Source organism: Macrobrachium nipponense, chromosome 18 (genome assembly GCF_015104395.2).
Source record: "Macrobrachium nipponense isolate FS-2020 chromosome 18, ASM1510439v2, whole genome shotgun sequence".
Classification (NCBI taxonomy): domain Eukaryota; kingdom Metazoa; phylum Arthropoda; class Malacostraca; order Decapoda; family Palaemonidae; genus Macrobrachium; species Macrobrachium nipponense.
Window position 1 is genome coordinate 54,263,633 of NC_087211.1, and position 25,000 is coordinate 54,288,632.

At 37.9% G+C, this 25,000-nt stretch overlaps 1 protein-coding gene across 1 annotated transcript in view; it reads left to right on the top strand.

The window, feature by feature from the left end:
* LOC135197065 (uncharacterized) overlaps positions 1-17,678 on the top strand; it is a 47,650-nt gene extending 29,972 nt beyond the window's left edge. Inside the window, exons 7-13 of the mRNA XM_064224010.1 lie at positions 8,507-8,620; positions 9,141-9,279; positions 10,643-10,733; positions 10,932-10,989; positions 12,218-12,331; positions 16,003-16,231; positions 17,006-17,678. Coding sequence (XP_064080080.1) covers positions 8,507-8,620; positions 9,141-9,279; positions 10,643-10,733; positions 10,932-10,989; positions 12,218-12,331; positions 16,003-16,231; positions 17,006-17,148 — 888 coding nt within the window. The 3' untranslated portion in view covers positions 17,149-17,678. The remainder of the gene's footprint in view (positions 1-8,506; positions 8,621-9,140; positions 9,280-10,642; positions 10,734-10,931; positions 10,990-12,217; positions 12,332-16,002; positions 16,232-17,005) is intronic.
* Positions 17,679-25,000: the final 7,322 nt, after the last annotated feature.

Consider the following 25,000-nt stretch of genomic DNA (forward strand, 5'->3'; position numbering starts at 1 on the left):
CCAACGAGGAACTAAAATTTCTGTTTGTTTATTTGTTTTTATGGAACCAGTGGTTATTCAGCAACAGGACCAACGGCTTTACGTGGCTTCCGAACCACGTCGAGATTCGTGAACTTCTCTCACCAGAAATGCACATCTCTCACACCTCAATGGAATGCCCGAGAATCGAACTCGCGGCCACCGAAGTGGCACGCCAACACCACACCGACCACGCCACTGAGGCGCTATTGGAAACTGAATGTGTTTCGCCTCAAAACCCCAAAACTCCGGTTCGAAGCTGTCTGAAAGGACGGGGATAATCCTTGATGGGAAACATGACAAAGAAGAAAGTAAGGTTTCAAGTGGAATTCGTGTTGTGTTTATTCATTACCCTCTTGTGCACACGCATACACACGTACACACACACACACACACACACACACATATATATATATATATATATATATATATATATATATAATCATACCGAAACCATTATCATTAACATTAAGATTAATGTTACCATTATTATTATTATAATTTTTTCCTAAAAAATTTATGATTATTTCCAAGATGGATTTTTCAAATTTCCATTTCTATATTTCTCATTGATGTTCCTAATTACCTACATCTTCAATATTATTATTTTGTCATTATTTTTCAAGGGTAGGGCCCACCTGCACAGGTCTCGCCCGCCATCACACCCCCCCCCCCCCCTCCTCTCAACCCTACATGGATTTGCTAGGGAAACAAGGATCTAATATTACCCTTGTGCGCAGTCAAGGATCTCATACTTCAATTTATGAGGTCTATACTGTTTTTTCCATCTGTCCATCCGCCTGTGGTGTTTTTGTATGGTAACACTGGGCGTCCGGGCGGGCTTTAGTAAGTTACATTCAGCTTACATTCACGATTATAATAACATCCTATTTCGAATATTAACGGTGTACTTCGCATTCAGTAAATTATTAAAGCACTTTTCAGTTGCAAATATGCACCCAGATATCCTTTTATTTGCCTAAAACTTACACATAGCGTAACTATCTAAAGCCCGGGACGCAGTGTTACCATACAAAAACACCACAGGCTGATGGACAGATGAAAAAAAACAGAGTATAGGATCCACTACAAAGAGAGACACATCTGGTTCTATCCGGCTCAACAAAGTCGTCCGTCATTTCCGATGGACGAGAAGGAAACCTGACATTTTTTGCTTCTTCATCTTTTTTTTCCTTTTGTTCTACTTCTTCTTCTTCTTCGTCGTCGTCGTCTTTCTCTTCTTCTTCTTTTTCTTCTTCCTCTTCTTCTTCTTGTCCTACTTCTTTTTATCTTCTTCTTTTTCTTCGTCTTGTCCTTCTTTTTCCTCTTCCTCTTCTTCTTGTCCTACTTCATTTTCTTTCTTTCTTTTCTTCTTCGTCCCCCCCTTTGTTCCTTCCCTTCTTTTTTTAGCTTCTTCTTCTTTCTTCCGTCGTTGTCCCCTTCCTTTTCGCTTTTTCTTTTCGTCGTCTTCTTTATCTTTTTCTTCTTCTTCGTCTTCTTCTAGTTTTTCTTCTTGTCTTACTTCTTTTTCTTCTCCGTCTTCTTCTACTTTTTCTTCTTGTCTTACTTCTTTTTCTTATTCTTCTTGTCTTACTTCTTTTTCTTCTTCGTCTTCTTCTACATTTTCTTCTTGTCTTACTCCTTTTTCTTCTTCTTCTTGTCTTACTTCTTTTTCTTCTTCTTCTTGTCCTACTTCTTTTTCTTCTTCTTCATTTTCTTTTTTTTTCTTCTTTAAAACAGAGGACTTAGCTGACGACTGCTCTCAAAGGACAGCCGTCTCCTGACGGACACACCCTTTCAAAAACGCAGATACAAGGGATACGCCAAAACCTCTTCAAGTGGAGAGATAAAAAATTCCCCCCAAAACGTGAATTTCGTTACTTGTGGACTCTAAGTAATAGCCCGTCCGAGTGGCAAGTAACTGTCGTTACGGGCTTGAAACATATCATATACGCGTCATTACTATCATTATTCATCGATGAATAATGATAATAATAATGACAATTACACTCATCAGCAATCATTCTTTCAATAACGTGACCACTTCGCATATTTGCAAACACAACAATACCGATGTAGTTTGGTTAATCAAATGTTGAGTCATAACAGAAAGGTCTAATAATTTGATACTTTTATTATAATGTATATGTATGTATGTATATATATATATATATATACTTGTAGGCTTCCAGGGAAAGGCATTCGATATAATTGAAGGTTTATTGCTGATGCCGACGTTTCACAACTACATTGTTGCATTTTCAAGGCTGAAATACAGCGAGTTGATTCTTAATAATTAATCATAAAAACACTTATAATAAAATATAAAACATAACTAAAATCACTTATTTAAAATGTTAACTCATTTAAAAATATACATATATAAAAGCAAAAAAGACAAAAAACACAACACCATTGGCACGAAAATGACCTACCCAGACGGGAGTTGAAAGGAAACTGTTGAAACAAAGTTACAATAATAATAAACAAGGCACACACGTACAGTAAGGCAACGACAAGACAAATAGGGCCGTTAAGCAATGAACAATTGTGTAGATGAGGTTTGGGTGTTTAATGATGGGACAGTTAATTTTATCATTATGGACTCTAGGGTTGTTAGGTCATTGTTTTTCTGCGTTTGTCCTATTATCTGAAAATCTTTGTTATCTATGATGTTTGCATAATTTGGAATGATTCCTTATATTGGATTGCTCTGGGTTGGACAGTCTGCTTCCAGTTCTAAAACTAATTCCTCTATGGGCGTCTATGCGTACCCTTAGCAGTCGTTTGGTACAATCCAACGTAAGTCCCCTGGTTACACCTGGGGCAAGTATACTTATAAACAACGCTGGACGTAAACAACGGACTAACTTTGTCCTTGAGCTTGAAAAAGGACCCGATGGTGCAAGATTTTTGGGAATCAATTTTAGATTTAAGGCAGGCAATTCTCTCTGAATTAAATTTAGACACTTTTTCCTAAAGAAATCATCATATAAGTAAGGGAACGTTGCAAACATTTTCATTGTTTTTTCGGCACAGTATGGATAGCAGTGGGCATTTTCCATTTTCTTGTCTAAGAACTTGTTTAAGGCTCTGAAGACACCCTTTGAGGAAAACAGTTATTACTGAAGTAGTTCGCCAAAGTTACGACCTCTTCGTGGAAGGCCATCCAACTGGACGCGTGTGTAAAGGCCCTGTGGAGGAGAGTAGAAATGGAGTTTAATTTAAAATTAGAATGACAGAAGCTGTAGAAATTCGTGCCCAAACCTGTAAAAGTATCTTTTTCTATAAATCCCTGTATAAAACCCTTGTTCTTTTCTAGACGACAATAACATCCAGGAACGGTAATTTATTGTTAGATTCCTTCTCCAGGGTGAATTTGATGTTCGGGTGTTGTGTGTTGACTAGTCTAAAAAGGAGTCGGCATTAAAATCACGCTTGAAAAGAGCAAACGTGTCATCGACGTAACGTTTATAAAACAAGGGGTGGAAAGAAAGAGGGCAACTATCCAGCGCCTGTTCTTCCAGAGAACTCATAAAGATATTGGCGAACACCGGACCTAAAGGGGAACCCATTGCCATCCCCTCCACCTGTCTATATACAATGTTATTAAAAATAAGGCCGTGTCCCAGCACGGCCAATTCTAAAAATTGCTTAAATAACGTCCTGTTAAAATTATGAAATAAAACACCCTCACTAGCAAACAGCTTATTTAAAATGATCTCGATGGTCTCTCCCACTGGGACGTTTGTGAATAGAGATTCCACGTCCAGGCTAACCATGATTAAGTCAGAATCTTCTTTAATAATCTCATCTTTGAAACTAGCAGAGTTTTTTATTGAGTAAGAGTTTCTGCTTAAGGGTTCTAATATTGGAACAAGGTATTTGGCTATTCTATAATTTGCTGTATTCATAGAAGAAAGAATGGGCCGCATTGGAGTCCCTGCCTTGTGCACTTTGGGCAAACCATACATCAATCCATATGACGAACCTGTGACGAAGAGGTTTTGGTAGGTGTTTTCGTCTATGACTTTGTTTTGCTTTAATGTCCTTAAAAAATCTGTTTATCTTATCCTCGGTTTTGATGATTATAAAAGGTCTGGAGAACCTACTTTTTCGAATTTCGTTCGGTCGTTTAATATGCTTTCCATTTTATTGATATACTCCTGTTTGTTGAGAACAACCGTGCCCCAGGTGTAACCAGGGGACTTACGTTGGATGTACCAAACGACTGCTAAGGGTACGCATAGACGCCCATAGAGGAATTAGTTTTAGAACTGGAAGCAGACTGTCCAACCCAGAGCAATCCAATATAAGGAATCATTCCAAATTATGCAAAACATACATAGATAACAAAGATTTTCAGATAATAGGACAAACGCAGAAAAACAATGACCTAACAACCCTAGAGTCCATAATGATAAAATTAACTGTCCCATCATTAAACACCCAAACCTCATCTACACAATTGTTCATTGCTTAACGGCCCTATTTGTCTTGTCGTTGCCTTACTGTACGTGTGTGCCTTGTTTATTATTATTGTAACTTTGTTTCAACAGTTCCTTTCAACTCCCGTCTGGGTAGGTCATTTTTCGTGCCAATGGTGTTGTGTTTTTTGTCTTTTTGCTTTTATATATGTATATTTTTTAAATGAGTTAACACTTTTAAATAAGTGATTTTAGTTTATATTTTATATTTTATTATAAGTGTTTTTATGATTAATTATTAAGAATCAACTCGCTGTATTTCAGCCTTGAAAATGCAACAATGTAGTTGTGAAACGTCGGCATCAGCAATAAACCTTCAATTATATCGAATGCCTTTCCCTGGAAGCCTACAAGTATGATTCCGAAAGCTGCAGCTCCAATTTTTTAATAGATCTTCGGATTTATAATGACACAAAGCGAGCACCATGGCCGCCTTCAGTTGTTTCTTCGCCCTATTGTTTATTCTAAAACTTCGCCTTAGAGGATTCCACCACTTCCACGAATTAATCAGGACCAAGTATGGCTCCCAGTTTCTTACCAGTTGTCGACATTTGGAAAAGCTTACAAGAAAAATATGAAAAAAACGAGGTTGGATTTAGATTTTTTGGAATACTGTCAACTCAATAACGTGGTTCCAAAATTTGTCAAGTTCAAACCTGTATAAGGAGTCCCTGTACCATTCTGAATTTTATTACAGAGGCTACGAAGAAGTTATTAGAATAGAAAATTAATTATCAAATACAAGAATCTAAACAGACTGAAAGATACGATAGCTAAACATAAGACTACAGTACTAGATCTTTGACACTTTTAGATTCGATCATCTTTACCCAGTTGTTCAATAGGACCATCAATAAGTTTCCTACAACAGGTAATTTGACAGGCACCAATAGGAAGTTAAATAGTTTAGGTGTTGTTGTTCCGATCTTTAACCAAAATATACATTCAGTTTTTAACCTTTCAAATCGCGTTTTGTCTAAAAGGGAAGAATTCTTACTTTCATTAGGTTGGATTTCTGCCTCCCCAATTATAAACCGAAATACCAACAATTTTCCTCCCATTAGAGTCACTATTCCACAGGATTAAAGATCTTCCTTTTTGCTTTAACACTGACACTTACGATCGCAAATTTCATCATTAGCCCACAGCACCTTTAATAGTTTACGAACTAAATGGACCCCTTTCTTCAAGAAGGATGACCTTGCCATCCTAAAGAACTTAGCCAATGAGGAAGATATCATCATTACAAAGACAGATAAAGGTAAGGCACGGTTTGTTTCTCAACAAACAGGAGTATATCAATAAATGGAAAGCATATTAAACGACCGAACGAAATTCGAAAAAGTAGGTTCTCCAGACCTTTATAATATCATCAAAACCGAGGATAAGATAAACAGATTTTTAAGGACATTAAAGCAAAACAAAGTCATAGACGAAAAACACCTACCAAAACCTCTTCGTCACAGGTTCGTCATATGGATTGATGTATGGTTTGCCCAAAGTGCACAAGGCAGGGACTCCAATGCGGCCCATTCTTTCTTCTATGAATACAGCAAATTATAGAATAGCCAAATACCTTGTTCCAATATTAGAACCCTTAAGCAGAAACTCTTACTCAATAAAAAACTCTGCTAGTTTCAAAGATGAGATTATTAAAGAAAGATTCTGACTTAATCATGGTTAGCCTGGGACGTGGAATCTCTATTCACAAACGTCCCAGTGGAGAGACCATCGAGATCATTTTAAATAATCTGTTTGCTAGTGAGGGTGTTTTATTTCATAATTTTAACAGGACGTTATTTAAGCAATTTTTTAGAATTGGCCGTGCTGGACACGGCCTTTATTTTTAATAACATTGTATATAGACAAGGTGGAGGGGATGGCAATGGGTTCCCCTTTAGGTCCGATGTTCGCCAATAATCTTTATGAGTTCTCTGAAGAACAGGCGCTGGATAGTTGCCCTCTTTCTTTCCACCCCTTGTTTTTATAAACGTTACGTCGATGACACGTTTGCTCTTTTCAAGCGTGATTTTTAATGCCGACCCCCTTTTTAGACTATGTCACACACAAACACCCGAACATCAAATTCACCCTGGAGAAGGAATCTAACAATAAAATTACCGTTCCTGGATGTTATTGTCTCTAGAAAAGAACAAGGGTTTTATACAGGGATTTATAGAAAAGATACTTTTACAGGTTTGGGCACGAATTTCTACAGCTTCTGTCATTCTAATTTTAAATTAAACTCCATTTCTACTCTCCTCCACAGGGCCTTTACACACGCGTCCAGTTGGATGGCCTTCCACGAAGAGGTCGTAACTTTGGCGAACTACTTCAGTAATAACTGTTTTCCTCAAAGGGTGTTCTTCAGAGCCTTAAACAAGTTCTTAGACAAGAAAATGGAAATGCCCACTGCTATCCATACTGTGCCGAAAATGAAAATGTTTGCAACGTTCCCTTACTTATATGATGATTTCTTTAGGAAAAAGTGTCTAAATTTAATTCAGAGAGAATTGCCTGCCTTAAATCTAAATTGATTCCCAAAAATCCTTGCACCATCGGGTCCTTTTTCAAGCTCAAGGACAAAGTTAGTCCGTTGTTTACGTCCAGCGTTGTTTATAAGTATCTTGCCCCAGGTGTAACCAGGGACTTACGTTGGATGTACCAAACGACTGCTAAGGGGTACGCATAGACGCCCATAGAGGAATTAGTTTTAGAACTGGAAGCAGACTGTCCAACCCAGAGCAATCCAATATAAGGAATCATTCCAAATTATGCAAAACATACATAGATAACAAGATTTTCAGATAATAGGGACAAACGCAGAAAAACAATGACCTAACAACCCTAGAGTCCATAATGATAAAATTAACTGTCCCATCATTAAACACCCAAACCTCATCTACACAATTGTTCATTGCTTAACGGCCCTATTTGTCTTGTCGTTGCCTTACTGTACGTGTGTGCCTTGTTTATTTATTATTGTAAGCTAACTTTGTTTCAACAGTTTCCTTTCAACTCCGTCTGGGTAGGTCATTTCGTGCCAATGGTGTTGTGTTTTTTGTCTTTTTGCTTTTATATATGTATATTTTTAAATGAGTTAACATTTTAAATAAGTGATTTTAGTTATATTTTATATTTTAATATAAGTGTTTTTATGATTATTATTAAGAATCAACTCGCTGTATTTCAGCCTTGAAATGCAACAATGTAGTTGTGAAACGTCGGCATCAGCAATAAACCTTCAATTATATCGAATGCCTTTCCCTGGAAGCCTACAAGTATGATTCCGAAAGCTGCAGCTCTACCAATTTTTATATATATGAATATATATATATATATATATAATATATATATATATATATATATACATATATATTAATTAAATATATAATAATATATAATATATATAGTATTATATATATATATATAGAGTATATATAATATATATATATATATACCTATATATATATATATATATATATATGCTGACGAAGTCATTTCCTTTATTCGACCCAGTTCAGGCCACCGATTTCTAGCTGAACTTCCCAGTTAGCAATATCCGTTTCCCTCCACCACGCGCGAATTTAATATGACGTTTAAGTATCGTAGATTGTTTGCTTGTTTGCTGCTTCTGTCGATCGAATTGCACCACAAAAGCTTCAATATTGACTGACTGAATCGTTCTAAAACTAACAAATGATGTCACAGCAGGACAAAGTAGATGATTCGTTTCGTATCATGTTTCAGACTCAAGAGAATGTCTAAGCATTTGTCGTTCATATCTTATTCCATCTCTCTCTCTCTCTCTCTCTCTCTCTCTCTCTCTCTCTCTCTCTCTCTCTCTATCTTATACATAATATATATATATATATATATATATATATATATATATATATATATATATTATATATATATAGACTCGTGTATTTATTCCCAACCCAACCAGCTAAAGTCACGACAATAAATACTAGAATTATTACTTTCTACCAACATTTCAGAGAGAACTCTCCATGCTAGCTGATCCTTACGAGGCCAACTGCACCAAATCTTGGGCTAACACGTCCTACGCCCTACGAGGCAACGGGTCCAGCTACATTTTGTATACGACCTCGGTAAGTAAGTTCATTAGGCGTCTCGGATTACGAGCTCCACTTTAAAAAAAAAAAAAAAAAAATTTTGTCATTAAAGCGAAGATTCAGCTTCACGTGGCTAAAAAAATAGGCATTAGTCCTTACGACACTTTCTGTATCAGAGAACAGAATAGAATAGAATGAATAACTTATAGGCGCCAAAGACGGTGAAAGGGAAATTGGCAGTTGAAAGGTTTGAAAGGTGTGACATGAGGGAAACCTCAAAGCAGCTGCATTACGCAACAATTATTAGGAGAGGATTGATTACAGTAAGATGGAAGAGAGAGAGTAAGATTACGAACTAAGGCACAGTTAGAGGATTGAAAGAGGTTGCAGCTAGGGCCAGAAGGGACGGTGCAAAGAGCCTTAAGCAATGCCTGCAGTGCGCCGCATAAGGGAGTATGTTCATCTTGTTCATCGTCTTTCCGAATAGGATCCCTGGGGAATTTGCCCCAATAGGCCCCCTTCTGGTTTCCCTTAGTACCTTCTGAATTGCTTGCAGGAATGCCTTCGAATGTGCATGCAGAGGATCCTGGTGACCAATTGTAGCTGCGTTCACCCGTTGTATCCCCAGAACTTCACCTTCAACGGGACTTTGTATGGGGACCATACAATGAAGTACTGTAACCTAACTTCTGGGAGTAAGTCGACTTTTGTTATCATTATTATTATTACCGACAGTGTATTTCTCCACCATTATTATTATTATTATTGTTCTAAAGGGTCCACAATAATACAAAGAGTAAAAAGTCCGTGTATAATTTTGAAGACTTTAAAGAAAGCTTTCAAACCCTTCCCTGGGTTCATCTTAAGTCCAAATGAACAAAACGTTACGACAAGTACAGAGGTAAATTTGAAAAACAAGAGTCGTTCAAATTTACCTCTGTACTTGTAACCTTTTGTTCATTTGGACTGAAGATGAACCCAGGGAAGGGTTTGAAAGCTTTCTTTAAAGTCTTCAAAATTATACACGGACTTTTTACCCTTTGTATTATTGTGGACCCTTTAGAACATTATATATACTCTCGTGATAGAGAGTTTTTCCCTACAAATATTATTATTATTATTATTATTATTATTATTATTATTGGAAAAAAGTAAATTCACAATAATATGTCTGTTTGATCTTGTTATTTAAAATACAAAACAGAAAGCTTTCTTAGACCTGCACGGTCCTCCTTGTCAATCTGACTATAATTACACACAGTGACTATACAAAACTTTTTTTTTGTAAACTAGTCAAAAAACAAAGTTTTTGTATAGTCACTGAGTGTAATTACAGACAGATTGACAAGGAGGACCGTGCAGGTCATCGAAAGCTCCCTGCTTTTGTATTTTAAATAACAAGATCAAACAGACATATTATCGTGGATTTACTTTTCCATTGTATTGACTCATGTGATAATGAGTTTTCTTTGGATTATTATTATCATTATTATTATTATTATTATTATTATTATTACTATTATTATTATTATTATTAAATTCAGAACAAACATGAAAGGAATTTAACTGTCAAGCGAGATTCTGATTATTATCATTATTACTATTATTATTATTATCATTAAATTCAGAACAAACATGAAAGGAATTTAACTGTCAAGCGAGATTCTGCAGAGTAGAATCTCCACAAGCAAACCAGTTCCCTAAATACAGGGTGACTCAGTAAGATACGACACTATTCATAACCTAGCGTAACATCCTAACCTAACCTAACCTAAGCATCCTACCCTAACCTCTCCTAACATCCTAACATAACCTAACCCAAAATAACCCATGAGTATTTTTTCAGTAATAATAATAAGAATTAATAACTTTCAATCACAACGAAACGGGGGTAACATACAGCACTACATAAAGTAATAACTATCAGTACAGAGAAACATTGTCAGAATTAGACCTGTAAGAACAAACTAGGATTATATGATTATTTATCTAAGTATTAAATCTCTCTCTCTCTCTCTCTCTCTCTCTCTCTCTCTCTCTCTCTCTCTCTCTCCACAGACGAAAGCGACATCAACTGCGTCACCAACAAATTCAAAGAGTATTCAAATAACCCGAAGAAAGCCAATTGTGGCTGCGAGGTCGCCTGTAGGTGAGTAGTATAATCTCTGGGGAAGTGATTCGTTTTTGCTGTTGATAGACAGATAGAACATAGAATTTAGGCCAGCGGCCAAGCGCTGGGACCTATAGGTCTCATAAGCTTCAAATTCTCCTGACGTCTTGGTCACTGTAACTGACCAGTTGTTCCAGTGTTAGTTTAAAATCTCACTCGGGTCCTTCTTATCCGCAGCAACTTCGAGTATCCTAGAGTACTCTCCATGACTCTCTGGCCGCCGCTTCCTTCCAAGGTATGGATTACAATTTACTTTTTATTATTAATTTTGATATTATTATTGTGCTGAGGGTGACAGATGCATTAGCGGCGTTCGTTTTGTAAAGACTCTTCGCTCCTTTTTTGGGAGAAGAAAGCAGGGTGCAAATCTCGGTAGTTTTTATTAGTTTTCTGCAAAAGAAACTATTGTGCCAGCTTTGTCTATCTGTCCGTCCGTCCGTCTGCCCTCAGATGTTAAATAAAAAATTACTGAGGCTAGAGGGCTGCAAATTGGTATTTTGATCATCCACCCTCCAATCATCAAACATACCAAATTGCAACCCTCTAACCTCAGTAGTTTTGATTTAATTCAAGGTTAAAGTTAACCAAGGACCGTGCATCAGGCAGCGCTTTCCGGAGACATGGGACGCACCCTCACTCTACAGCATCTGGTGAGCCACTGGAGAGCTGTCAGTCATATTTGATGATTTTATACAGTATTATATGTTGTACAGAAAACTCGATTGCGCCGAAAAAACTTAAGCGCATTTTTATTACCATTTTCAGATGAATACTTTACATCAATTATAAAAGTGAACTTCTGAATTGGTTACCACTGTAGTCTGTCACTGATTTTTGTGTATTCATCTGAAATAAAATTACCCAAGTTTGCAACCTGCTTTGGCCTCAATAAATGATAAATATCGGCATGGTGTTGGCACAATGCAGCAGCCCAAAAATAATCACCAGAAAAATGGAGAAAACTCTATACAAAATTAATGCCGCTGATGCAGCTATCACCTTCAACGCCACATGGTTAAAAGTGTCTACTACCTATTATTATTATAATTATTATTATTATTACTATATTATTATTATTATTATTATTATTATTATTATTATTATTATTATTATTATTAGAATGTAGTAGAGCCTCTTTTAAGTGAAGCATGTGGAAATGATTTCATCTAAACCCCTTTCGAGTCTTCTCATTAATCTTTTTTTCTGGTCTTATATCTGCTAAGAGCTGCTCTTCTTCTTCTTCTTCTTCATAATTTCATTATTATCATCATTATCATATGCAAACCAATCAACTATAACATCCTTCAACATCAACCCTTAATAACCTCCCAATGACATTGTGTATATCAATATCATAAATCACGTGCTTAACATCATTACACTGACGATAGAACAGAATATATAATTTAGCCCGAAGGCAAAGCACTGGGGACCCACGAGGTCATTCAGATCGTATCTTTCAGGACTACGCTTCTAAGAAGTATGACACTGGCCCCAGGGAATCGAGCTTGATGAAGATTGAGGTCTTCTACAACTCCCTCAGCCGAGAGGTCATCTACCAGTCGGAAGTCTACTCGGTAAGTCAACAGACAAATCTTTCTCTCTCTCTCTCTCTCTCTATGTATGTATGTATATACATATATGTCTATATACCATTTCACAATTAATCTTCAACACTCCTTGGGATTTGGTCTCCAGCCTGCAAGGCATCACTTCCTCATTTTCAATTCATTCCATCCCACAATCAATCTTCCAGACTTCTTGGGATTTGGTCTCCAGCCTGGAATGCATTCACTTCCTCATTTTCAATTCATTCCATCCCACAATCAATCTTCCGCAGCTTCTTGGATTTGGTCACTCCAGCGCCTGGAATGCATTCACACTTCCTCATTTTCAATTCATTTCCAGGCCCACAATCAATCTTCCAGACTTCTTTGGATTTGTCTCCAGCCTGGAATGCATTCACTGCGAGGATCATTTTCATTATTCATTCATTCCATCCCACAATCAATCTTCCAGACTTCTTGGGATTTGGTCTCCAGCCTGGAATGCATTCACTTCCTCATTTTCAATTCATTCCATCCCACAATCAATCTTCCACACTCCTTGGGATTTAGTCTCCAGCCTGGAATGCATTCACTTCCTCATTTTCAATTCATTCCATCCCAACCCCATCAATCTTGCCAGACTTTCTTGGGATTTGGTCTCCAGCCTGGGAATGCCATTCAACCTTTCCTCAAATTTTTTCAATTCATTCCATCCCACAATCAATCTTCCAGACTTCTTGGGATTTGGTCTCCAGCCTGGAATGCATTCACTTCCTCATTTTCAATTCATTCCATCCCACAATCAATCTTCCAGACTCCTTGGGATTTGGTCTCCAGCCTGGAATGCATTCACTTCCTTAATCAATTTTTCAATTCCATCCATCAGTCCCACAATCACCATCTTCAGACTCCTAGGGATTTGGTCTCCAGCTTTGAAGACATCACTCCCTCATTTCTAATTCATTCCATCCCACAATTAATCTTCCACTCCTAGCGATTTGGTCTCCAGCTGTGAAGACATCCACCTCCCTCATGTCTATTCATTCCATCCACACTTAATCTTCCACTCCTAGGGATTTGGTCTCCAGCTTGGAAGACATCACTCCCTCATTTCTAATTCATTCCATCCCACAATTAATCTTCCACTCCTAGGGATTTGGTCTCCAGCTGTGAAGACATCACTCCCTCATTTCTAATTCATTCCATCCCACAATTAATCTTCCACTCCTAGGGATTTGGTCTCCAGCTTGGAAGACATACTTCTCATCTATTTCAATTAATTCCATCCCACACAATCTTCCACTCCTAGGGATTTGGTTCTCCAGCTTGGAAGACATCACTCCTCAAATTTCTAATTCATTCCATTCCCCAATCAATCTTCACTCCTAGGGATTTGGTCTCCAGCTGCGAGAAGAACATCACTCCTCATTTCTAATTCATTCCGATCCCCACAAGTCAATCTTCCACTCCTAGGGATTTGGTCTCCAGCTTGGGAAGACATCACTCCCTCATTCTAGATTCATTCCAATCCCACAATCAAATGCTTCCCAGCACTCATTGGAGTTTGTTCCAGCTTGGAAGAATCACTCTCTCATTTCTAATTCATTCCCATCCCACAATCAATCTCCAATCCTCGGGATTTGGTCTCCGCTTGGAAGGACAATCACTCCCTCATTTCTAATCATTCATCCCACAATTAATCTTTTCCACTCCGAGGGATTTGGTTCTCCAGCTTGGATAAGACATCACTCCCTCATTTCTAATAATTCATTCCACCCATCCAAAATTCAATCTTCACATTCAATTGGGAATTTGGTCTCCAGCTTGGGAAAGGGACATCATTTGGGCTCCCCTCATTTTAATTCATCCCATCCCACACAATCTCCAGACTCCTAGGTGATTGGTCTCCAGTCTTGGAAGACATCACTTCCCTCACATTTCCTAATTCCATTCCATCCCACATAATTAATCTTCCCAGGACTCCATAGGGATTTGGTCTCCAGCTGGAAGACATCAGGTCCTTCATTTCTCATCATTCCATCCCACAATTATAATCTTGCGCGACTCCTAGGGATTTGGTCCCCCAGCTTGAGAACTACTCAACCCCTCATTTCTAATTCTATTCCATCCCACAATTAATCTTTCCAGACTCCTTAGGGGATTTGGTACTGCCAGCTGGGAACGGCATCCAATCACCTCCATTTTAATTCATTCCATCCAACAATTAAACTTTCCAGACTCCTTGGGATTTGGTCTCCAGCTGTGAAGACATCACTCCCTCATTTTTAATTCATTCCATCTCACAATTAATCTTCATCACTCCTTGGGATTTGGTCTCCAGCTTGGAAGACATCACTCCCTCATTTCTAATTCATTCCATCCCACAATTAATCTTCCACACTCCTAGGGATTTGGTCTCCAGCTTGGAAGACATCACTCCCTCATTTCTAATTCATTCCATCCCACAATTAATCTTCCAGACTCCTAGGGATTTGGTCTCCAGCTTGGAAGACATCACTCCCTCATTTCTAATTCATTCCATCCCACAATTAATCTTCCAGACACCTTGGAATTTGGTCTCCAGCTTGGAAGACATCACTCCCTCATTTCTAATTCATTCCATCCCACAATTAATCTTCCAGACTCCTAGGGATTTGGTCTCCAGCTTGGAAGACATCACTCCCTCATTTCTAATTCATTCCTTCCCACAAATTAAATTTTCCACTAATTGGGATTTTGGTTCCAAGCTTGGAAAGAATCACTCCCTAATTTCTAAATTTCTTTCCTTCCCACAATTAATTTTCCACAACTCTTGGGATTTGTCGCCAAAGCTTGGAAGACATCACTCCCTCATTTAATTCATTCCATCCCACAATCAATCTTCCACACTCCTTTGGATTTGGTCTCCAGCTTGGAAGACATCACTCCCTCATTTCTAATTCATTCCATCCCACAATTAATCTTCCACACCCCTTTTTGGGATTTGGCGGCTAAACAGCTTTGACCAGACATTCCAGGTCCTCTTCATTTCTTTCATTTCCTAATAAAACCAATCAACTTTAACCAACACTCTTTGGGATTTGGTCTCAGCTTGGAAGACATCACTCTCATTTCAATCCATCCATCCCACAATCAATCTTCCACACCCCTTGGGATTTGGTCTCCAGCTTGGAAGACATCACTCCCTCATTTCTAATTCATTCCATCCCACAATCAATCTTCCACACTCCTTGGGATTTGGTCTCCAGCTTGGAAGACATCACTCCCTCATTTCTATTCATTCATCAATAAAGCTTCCACCCTTGGTTTGGGTCTCCCGCTTTGGAAGAACATCACCCTCATTTCTAATTCATATCATCCCACAATCAATCTTCCAGACTCCTTGAGAGTTGGCCTCCAGCTTGGAAGACATCAGTCCCTCATTTCTAATTCATTCCATCTCACAATTAATCTTCCAGACTCCTTGGGATTACGTCTCCAGCTTGGAAGACATCAGTCCCTCATTTCTAGTTCATTCCATCCCACAATTAATCTTCCAGACTCCTTGGGATTTGGTCTTCATGTTGGAAGACATCAGTCCCTCATTTCTAATTCATTTCATCCTACAATTAATCTTCCAGACTCCTTGGGATTTAGTCCTCAGCCTGGGAAGCATCAGTCCCTCGTTTTCAATTCATTCCACTTCACAATTAATCTTCCAGTCTCCTTGGGATTTGGTCTCCAGCTTGGGAGGCGCCTTGTCCCTCTACATGGGGATCTCTGTATTCTTGATGATGGAGGTCTTGGAGCTCATAGTGATTCTGGTCTACAAAACTGTCCTCTACACCACCGGTCGATACCGCCCAATGGTCGAGCATACTGCAGCCCTTGAGAATCACAATCGACCAACGACTGGACTCGTGTACCCAATCGTGACTCCTGAAACTCTTGGTAAGTCACCATGATTGATCCCGATTTTGTCCTTGTGCTTAAAAGTACACTTCCCATCTATCTCTGTACTTTGATGGATCTCGCACTGAACGTTTTTAGGCTTATATGATTTGAGTATTTATTTCCCAAATAAGGTCTGACATATGCCCAACCAATGTCATACAGATACAGCATAAATACAGTTATTCTTGAAGTTTGACAAAGAGTGTCACAATTCTTACCCGACTGATATTTCAACTGAGGTTTTAATAGATTCATATTCCCAACCACTGTTTCTTTCGAATAGGGTCACTCCTGAAAATGTGCAAAATTTGAATAGCACTGCCTTTGTCTTCATTCGTACTTAACAGTAACAGCTCAGCTTTCTTGTCAGAGTAGTTCTGTCAATGTGTAAATACCAGACATGATTCCACTGCCATTTGGAGATGCGGCAGGTACAGACTGCCCGGGGAAAAATTATGGAAAATGCTTGTCACTCGTTCTGGGACAACAAATGGAAAATGTGTTTTCCTGTCCTGAGTAACACATACCTTGAGCTACTAATGCCAAGCGACCTTATACATGTAGCTTTGTTTTCAAAAAAATATTTATTCCTTATCAAACATGCAGAATCACTATATCCAAAACAAAAACCTTAAGCAATAGTTTGGTTAACTTGGCTTGTAAACCCCCGACAAGTTAAGCATATGAATAAGGTTTCCAAAACTGAAAAAAAACAGAGGAATATGAAGATGAATAGGAAAACTAATAAATACCATCTTCTTCTTCTTCCAGGTTTTCTGCAGAAGGCAGGGCACGTCGTAAAAGTGTCCCACGGGGACCCGTACGCCAACCCTTGCATCAGCACCCGGAAACAACATGCCATGGCCACCCAAGACCATCTGAATTCGGCTTTCGACAAGGCTTTCTCTCATTAGAGTTGGAAAACAAATGACAAACAAAAACGAACCAAATCAACTTTGTGTTCTGGCAGCAAAACAAAAAGACAACTTTGGAACTCTAAGGGAATATAATTGATAAAATGTTGATTATTATTATTATTATTATTATTATTATTATTATTATTATTATTATTATTATTATTATTATTATTATTATCATTATTATTATATTATTATCAGAGTCAACTGAAGATTACAAAAAACAGGTAAAGAATAAATAAGAATGTAATATACGAACGGTAATAATGATTGTTAGCTGAATGCATTCTTGTATTGTGTAGTATTAAACAAATGGAAGTGACGATATGAACATTGCTTATTGTGTCATTGGCGATGTTTCTCTCTCTCTCTCTCTCTCTCTCAACAAATGTTTATACAAGTAGTACAAAAAGCATCACACAGCGTGCCTTAACTTTCTTACACAAGCCTCCGGACCAAAATATTTAATGACCATTCTCAATTTTTCTAATATAGTAAGTGGAATGTATCTGTCTCCCATACACACACAGAGATATATATATATATATATATATATATATATATATATATATATATATATATACATATATATATATATTATATTATATATATTATAATATATATAGATATATATATATATATATATATATATGATATATCTGTGTGTGCACGCCTGTGGGTTAGTGTACGTAAATGTGCGTGGAAAAAATCGATCCTGAACTTATCACTACTGCAAATATTGAATGGTTGCATACATGTATGTACTTATAATCAGATGTCTTGTGCTGCTATACATAGCCTACACATATATGCATAAAAATAACTAAATATATCACCACAAGCACACATATAGATGATGTTTAGAAGAATTTATAGTGTGTCCAGACTCATATAATTTAAATTCACAGAATTTCAAGAACTTATTATTATTATTATTATTGTGAAATGGTTCAACCACAACACTTACATAGTTCATAAATGTGAAAACTGAAAGAGGACGCGATTAGAGAAGCTGAACAGCTAAGTGGGAATTACTGGAGTAAAAATGCCGAAAGCAGTAAAGCTAGGACCAGACAGTGCCATGTACTGTGCGCTTCGCACGGGTCACTGTAGGCAATAGGCAAAGATTGTAAGGTAATGAGGAAAATTGTTGAATAAAGAATAATTGACATCTTATTGTATTTTATTATGGTTTTGAAATCCTAAACGTCACCGCCGGGTAGTGGGTTGCAATGAGGCATGAGAAGCAGAGAGAGAGAGAGAGAGAGAGAGAGAGGAGAAGAACGACCTTGTTTCTGATACATTAAAGGTGTTTGGTTTCAAGAGGACGACAATCTACCATAAAATCTTAACAACACAACCCAAATGTATCTTTCTTGTTTTTGTCCGCCCAGGGTGGGGGCGGGGTAGGTAGGGGGATCGGGCAGGTAGGAAAGACATGACATATCCATCCTCCTCCTGCAAAGCTGTTTGTCCGCCCTGGGTGGGGACGGGGTATAGGTAGGGAGTCGCGATGATAGGGGAGACATGACGGTCTGCAGCACCGGTTCCAGCGCAGCGTAGCCCGAGCTATCACGATTCAGATAAAGGTCAAAGACCTTTATGCGAAGGCCAAGGTCGCCAAGGTATCGAGTCCGAATTTGGGAAGTTTTTTTTCTGGGGGGAGGGGGGGTGGATGGGGGCAAACTTGATAGTCGACCTTTCCATTTTTCTCTTCATACTTCTTTTCCTTATTCTTCTGGCAAGGCCTCTCTCTCTCTCTCTCTCTCCTTCCACGACCCGTTTCCCCTAATTATCTCTTTTCCTTCTTCCTTTTCCTCTTCCTCGTTTTCTGCATTCTCCTATACATAGTACCTATTTTCGTCTTCCTCCTCCTCCTCCCCCAAATCCTCCTCTCTTCTTCTTGACCTTCTTCCCTTACCCCTTCTGTTTCTTTGACACATTTCTTGCTTTTCATCTTACCCCCACCTTTTCTTCTTGGCAAGAAATGTGAAACTTCAAACACCAACTTCTTATTTTCCCTTTTTTTCACCCTCCTTTTTCTTCTTCTTCTTCTTCTTCTTCTTCTTCTTCTTCTTTGCTCGCCGTGCATTCAGTCATTAGTACGTAGCAACAGCAAGATTGCCAGCGTTTTGCAACGGGTCACCTCTGTCCGCTAATTAATGGAGGAGACTCATCTGTAAGGTGGAGAAAAAAAAATCTCCAGGTTTTTTGGTTTTGCGGGAGAATGCAAGTTTGCAGACGTTCCTCAAGCAACTAGAATGACGGCCAGTTTCTAGAGGAACCATTTGACTTACATGGATTAGGGCTGAACCGTAAATAAACGATACAGATGAATGATTCAAAACCATCTGGGTGAATGAAAAACATGTGATTTAATTATGCACGTAGGAACGTGGTACTACATCACTAACATTACATATGCATGCATGCATATTCAGCCTTGTGTAGAGAGAGAGAGAGAGAGAGAGAGAGAGAGAGAGAGAGAGAGAGAGAGAGAGAGAGATAATCACCCCATCTACGACATACTTCCAAACACATCTTGACTTTTAATGATACTAAGAGCTACTTTACAGAGTTGTTTTCGATAGAAAAGTCTAGATCTTTGTAAAAGGTTTGATTTTACATTAATTCAAGCAGAAAAAAAGGTTTATTCTACGGACAATTCGGAGGTCCAAAATGAATAGCCTCTGTGTCTTCCTTTAAAGAAAAATCTCAGTCCTACACAACAATGCTTTGGAAATGACTCCCACACAGAAGAGTCCCAAAGAGATCATCTTTGTCCTTTGGAAGTCTTAGTATCATAGAAGAATCTTAATCCTGCAGGCCCCGGTAGAGAGGTAGTGCCGTCAGTGCACCTCGCGTAGTGCACTGTAGGCATTACTGAAGTGTCTCTGCAGCGTCCCTTCGGCCCCTAGCTTGGCATCTGGCCTGAATTCTATATTCTATATTCTATTCATCCTACAGCCACCGAAACTCTATAGGATAACCTTGCAGAAGTGTCTGTTAAATAGGAAATCTTATCAATAAATCCTAGGCCTATAGAATTAGTCCAGTAGAAAGTTCTTCGTATGGTAGGCGAAATCATAGACCCATAACATCAATTTAGCAAAATCTTAGGAAATCTTATAAAGAAATCTAGGCCTACAGAAAGCCTTCGTCCCGTAGAAAGTTCTTCGTTTGGTAGACGAAATCATAGACCCATAACATCAATTTAACAAAACCTCGACGCGAAGGGAAAGCTCCCGAGTAGCGAGTCCCCCTATACACCTGTGAACGACCGATGCAGGTGGAGGCAGAAGGGATATTCCAGAAAGAATGTGGAATAAAATTATCAAAGTCCTGCCGATCGTCACACTTGCGCACGTGGATGATACCGAATGAGGTTGAGGTCAGAACGTGAAGTTCTTGGAAATGGGGGATAAACGTCCATGGACTACGAATCATTTTCCTTCATGAATTCATTTTATAGTTTACTTTAATTTACGTACTGATCGGTGAATTTCGTCGTCGTTTCTCTTTTGTTATTCTCATCGCATTCCCTAGCGACTGGGGACCATAGAATTAGTCTAAACACAACGTAGAGTATAGCTATTTACGGCGATACGTTCAAGCCCTTTGTATCTCTCACCAGCGACCGAATCATCTGGCTGATTGCCTGATAATTAATCAGCCTCTGTAGTTCTCCTCGATGTCTCCGCCAAAATCCAAATAAACTAAAGCGAAACACGTTCGATTCTCTGTCCCTTCACGGTCGGTATCACAAAAGGCGAGAGAGGCTACCGCCAGATCTCCCTAACAAATGAGGGCTGCTATAGCACGTGTCTCAGAGATCTTGTGGACTATGGTGCGTGAAAGAGCAGCCCAGACTTCTCACTTATTTCACTATTCTTCTTATCTATTTCACTACGCATGCAATTATATGTTAGGCAGATGTATTTTACACACGCAGTCATACACAGATACTCTTGCACAAACTAACGAGAGCTGAAGAATAATCGATGTTTTTTTTTGGGGGGGACGAACGCACAGGAAGGGTATATTAGGCCTAGTTGACATTTTTATTACTTAATAATTTTTCCCATTATTATACTACTGGGTTTGATAAGGAAACTTATAACTGTTCCTGAGAGAGAGAGAGAGAGAGAGAGAGAGAGAGAGAGAGTAATGAAAACCAATTACTTTCGTGTTTACCCAAAGCTCCTAGCTCTCAAACTGCTACAAACACTGACCTGAAATTGAACTAAACAAGCAATAGCACAGTAAATGTAAGTTGATTCGGAAACCGCAAACCTCCGTCAAGGCAGGAGCAATCCACCTCAAAATCTAATCGCCTGTTGCCAATGACGAGGTCTAACTTTGGTGAAATTATCGTAAGTTCACTAAATCTACCAAAGGCTCCAAGAAAACAATGAAAATTCGACTAAACTTAGGAATAACGGAAACCGGATGACAAGTCCATATAAAGCTCTTGGCTATACAGTAAAGCTACACTGAGTCACAGGTTAACTGTGCTGCTATGACAGAATCCTGAGGTCCACAAGAGACCTCTTCATCCTTTAAACACCTTACCATTCTAAAGGCCGTTACAGGCCACTCAGGCCTACCTGGCAGGTCTTTTAGATGTATAGTACAAGCTATCTTTAGTACAGCTATACCTGCAAAAAGTTAACTAAATCGAAAATAATCCAGCCTCAAGTAGCAATAAAGGCCCACACTTGCACAGCTAATATCACGTATCACATGAAATTATCTTAAGGTCATTTTCAAACATGGTATTGTTTGTTTGTTTGTTTGTATGGTGTTTATACGTTGCATGGAACCAGTGGTTATTCAGCAACGGGACCAACGCCTTTACGTGACTTCCGAACCACGTCGAGAGTGAACTTCTATCACCAGAAATACACATCTCTAACTCCTCATCGGAATGCCCGAGAAATCAAACATGGTATCAAAGCACAGCCTTACCAAAATGCTTCTTTGATTTCCTTGATGTTTCGTCTTTCTTGATCTTTTCCACCGATTGCGGCAACCGGAATATGGATTATTATCCACTCGCAAATCTAAATTAAAATACATTTCACCCTCACGCAGCTGACAGACACTGCATAACGCATGAGGCTAAAAGAAGCGGCCGAAAAAGGCGGCCATACCAAAGAAGGTATATAAAACCCGTCGGCACGGACCTTCCTGGGGCTATATGGCATCTTTCCCAAGGTCTCTGACATATCTGCTGTTTTTAAATCTCATATTTTGGTCGCCACTTCTACCCACAACAGATATTATTGTAATCCTCTCATGGAACCATCTTAGGAAGAGTTTACACCTACCTCGAGGACTTCTAACCACAACGAATGTTATTGGAATCACCTCATGGAACCGCTACAGAAAGAGTTATGTCTACCTCGAGGACTTCTAACCACAACGAATATAATTGGACATTTCATGGAACCGCTATAGGAAGAGTTTATTCCTACCTCGAAGACTTCTAACCACAACGAATGTTATTGGAATCATCTCATGGAACCGTCTTAGGAAGAGTTTATGTCTACCTCCAGGAGTTATGACTCGAATTAGGCGGCTAACTTAAGCCATCGCCCATCGGTCTAGTAGGCGGGTCTACGCTACATGAAAGGGTTCGGCCAAGAGTTTGCGTCCGCGTATGATGATCACCTTAAAAAAGGGTTCTGCTGTTCGTTCCGCGTCGGTGGTATTATCAGCCGTTTACAAACACTGTCATTCTTACCCTCTGCAAGTGTAAGAGCACCTGCGCACCTCTTATTACACACCCGAGTTGTTTTCGTAAATTGCTGGAACGCTCCGCTACTCTCTGATGGGCTCTGTGTCTATGACGTCTCTCTCTCTCTCTCTCTCTCATTGGTTTTAATAAGTGATATTTCAACAATTAATCTATATTTGAAGCTTGTGTTGACATTTTGTTCTCCATGATTTCGATATATAGTTTTAATATTCCAGAATAAATATCAATATTTTAGACTCAATATTAATATTCTAGAGGTAAAGCTTGAGGGAGCCGTTCATCCAATTATTCACACTACATTCGAGGTAGTTTACACTATATAGAAATAAACAACTCGACGGATTAGTTACAAATGCATAAATAAACAAACAAACAAATCAGCAAATAAAAAAATTGTGACACGGATATTCCAATAAATCAAGCTGAGCTCTTGCATTCTCTTTCCGTTTCTGTGTTTCCTGATAATAGAAATCTCACAGTCGCTTCATTCTTGGTCCCACTATTCAATGCTTCTTTCTTTCTTTTGCAAATATATTATATATATATATATATATATATATATATATATATATATATATATATGTATAAAATTTCCAGCACAGGGTTTTCCATCCATAATTCAGGAATACCCCCGATGGCTTGTTTTATAAAACACAAAACACACAGACATATATATTATATATATATATATATATATATATATATATATATTATATATATATATGGTAGCCTACACATAAATACATACATAAATGCATATATATACATACACTTTCTTACTGACTTACCACGGCACCGAACCCCCAGTCTTTCGAGTGAGAGAGTCCACGGGGGGGGGGGGGGGGGGGGGGGGGTGAGGGGCATTAGCCCCCGAATTGTTAATGTAATTTGGATTCTCACTGGAAAGACCAACGGGTTCGATCCCGCGGAGAGTCAGAAATTTATTTCTGTGGAGACGCCTCCGTGCGATCATTCCCATATATATATATATATAATATATATATATATATATATATATATATATATATATATATATATATATATATATGTGTGTGTATATATATACATAATATATACACATATATATACACACACACACATATATATATATATATATATATATATATATATATATATATATATATATATAAATAAATGTGTGTGTGTGTGAGTCATACACATTACCGTGCTTCATATATACTACGCATTAAGCTACAAATGTCCTTTAATATGTAATTCACTCCTACCTCAGAATATCGACTAAAAAATGCCCCTTCGGTTAACATCTAAGAGAATATATTATTTTCCGATGGTAGAGCGAATTAGAACAATCAAAGGGACATTTATAGGGTTAAACACTGTTTATATATAAATCTATAGATATATTAACTATATAATATATTATATATATAAAGATTAATTAATATGTATATGTTGTGTGGTGTGTGTGTGGTGTTGTGTGTGTGTGTGGTGTGTCTGTGTTGTGGTGTGTGGTGTGTGGGCAGCCGACTCAAAACCCATCTACTACGTAGATCAATCTTCCGTGACGTAACTCGATAACATGAAACGTCACTTTGAAAAGATATCGCGTGGATATCTGGGGTCCTTTATCAGTATATCGGCTCGTGTTATCAATGACTTATCGTGGTAGTTTTGCTGTTAATTCGTGTTTATTCTGCCGTGAGATCTTCCTTTTGTTTTTACAAGTTTTAAATATTATTATTATTATTTATTATTATATTATTATTATTATATTATTATTATTATTATTATTATTATCATATCTACAATGAGGTTTTGCTTTGGTTTTTTCCCAGTTTAAATATTATTATTATATTATTATCATCATATCTACGATGAGATCTTGCTATTTTCTCATTTCAAATTTTTAAATATTATTATTATTATTATTATTATTATTATTATTATTATTATTATTATTATTATTATTATTATTATTATTATTGTATCTACCATGGGTGTTTTGCTTTGGTTTTTTCCCAGTTTAAAATATTATTATATATTTATTTTATCATATCTACGATGAGATCTTGCTTTTTTCTCAGTTTCAAAATTTTAAATAAATTT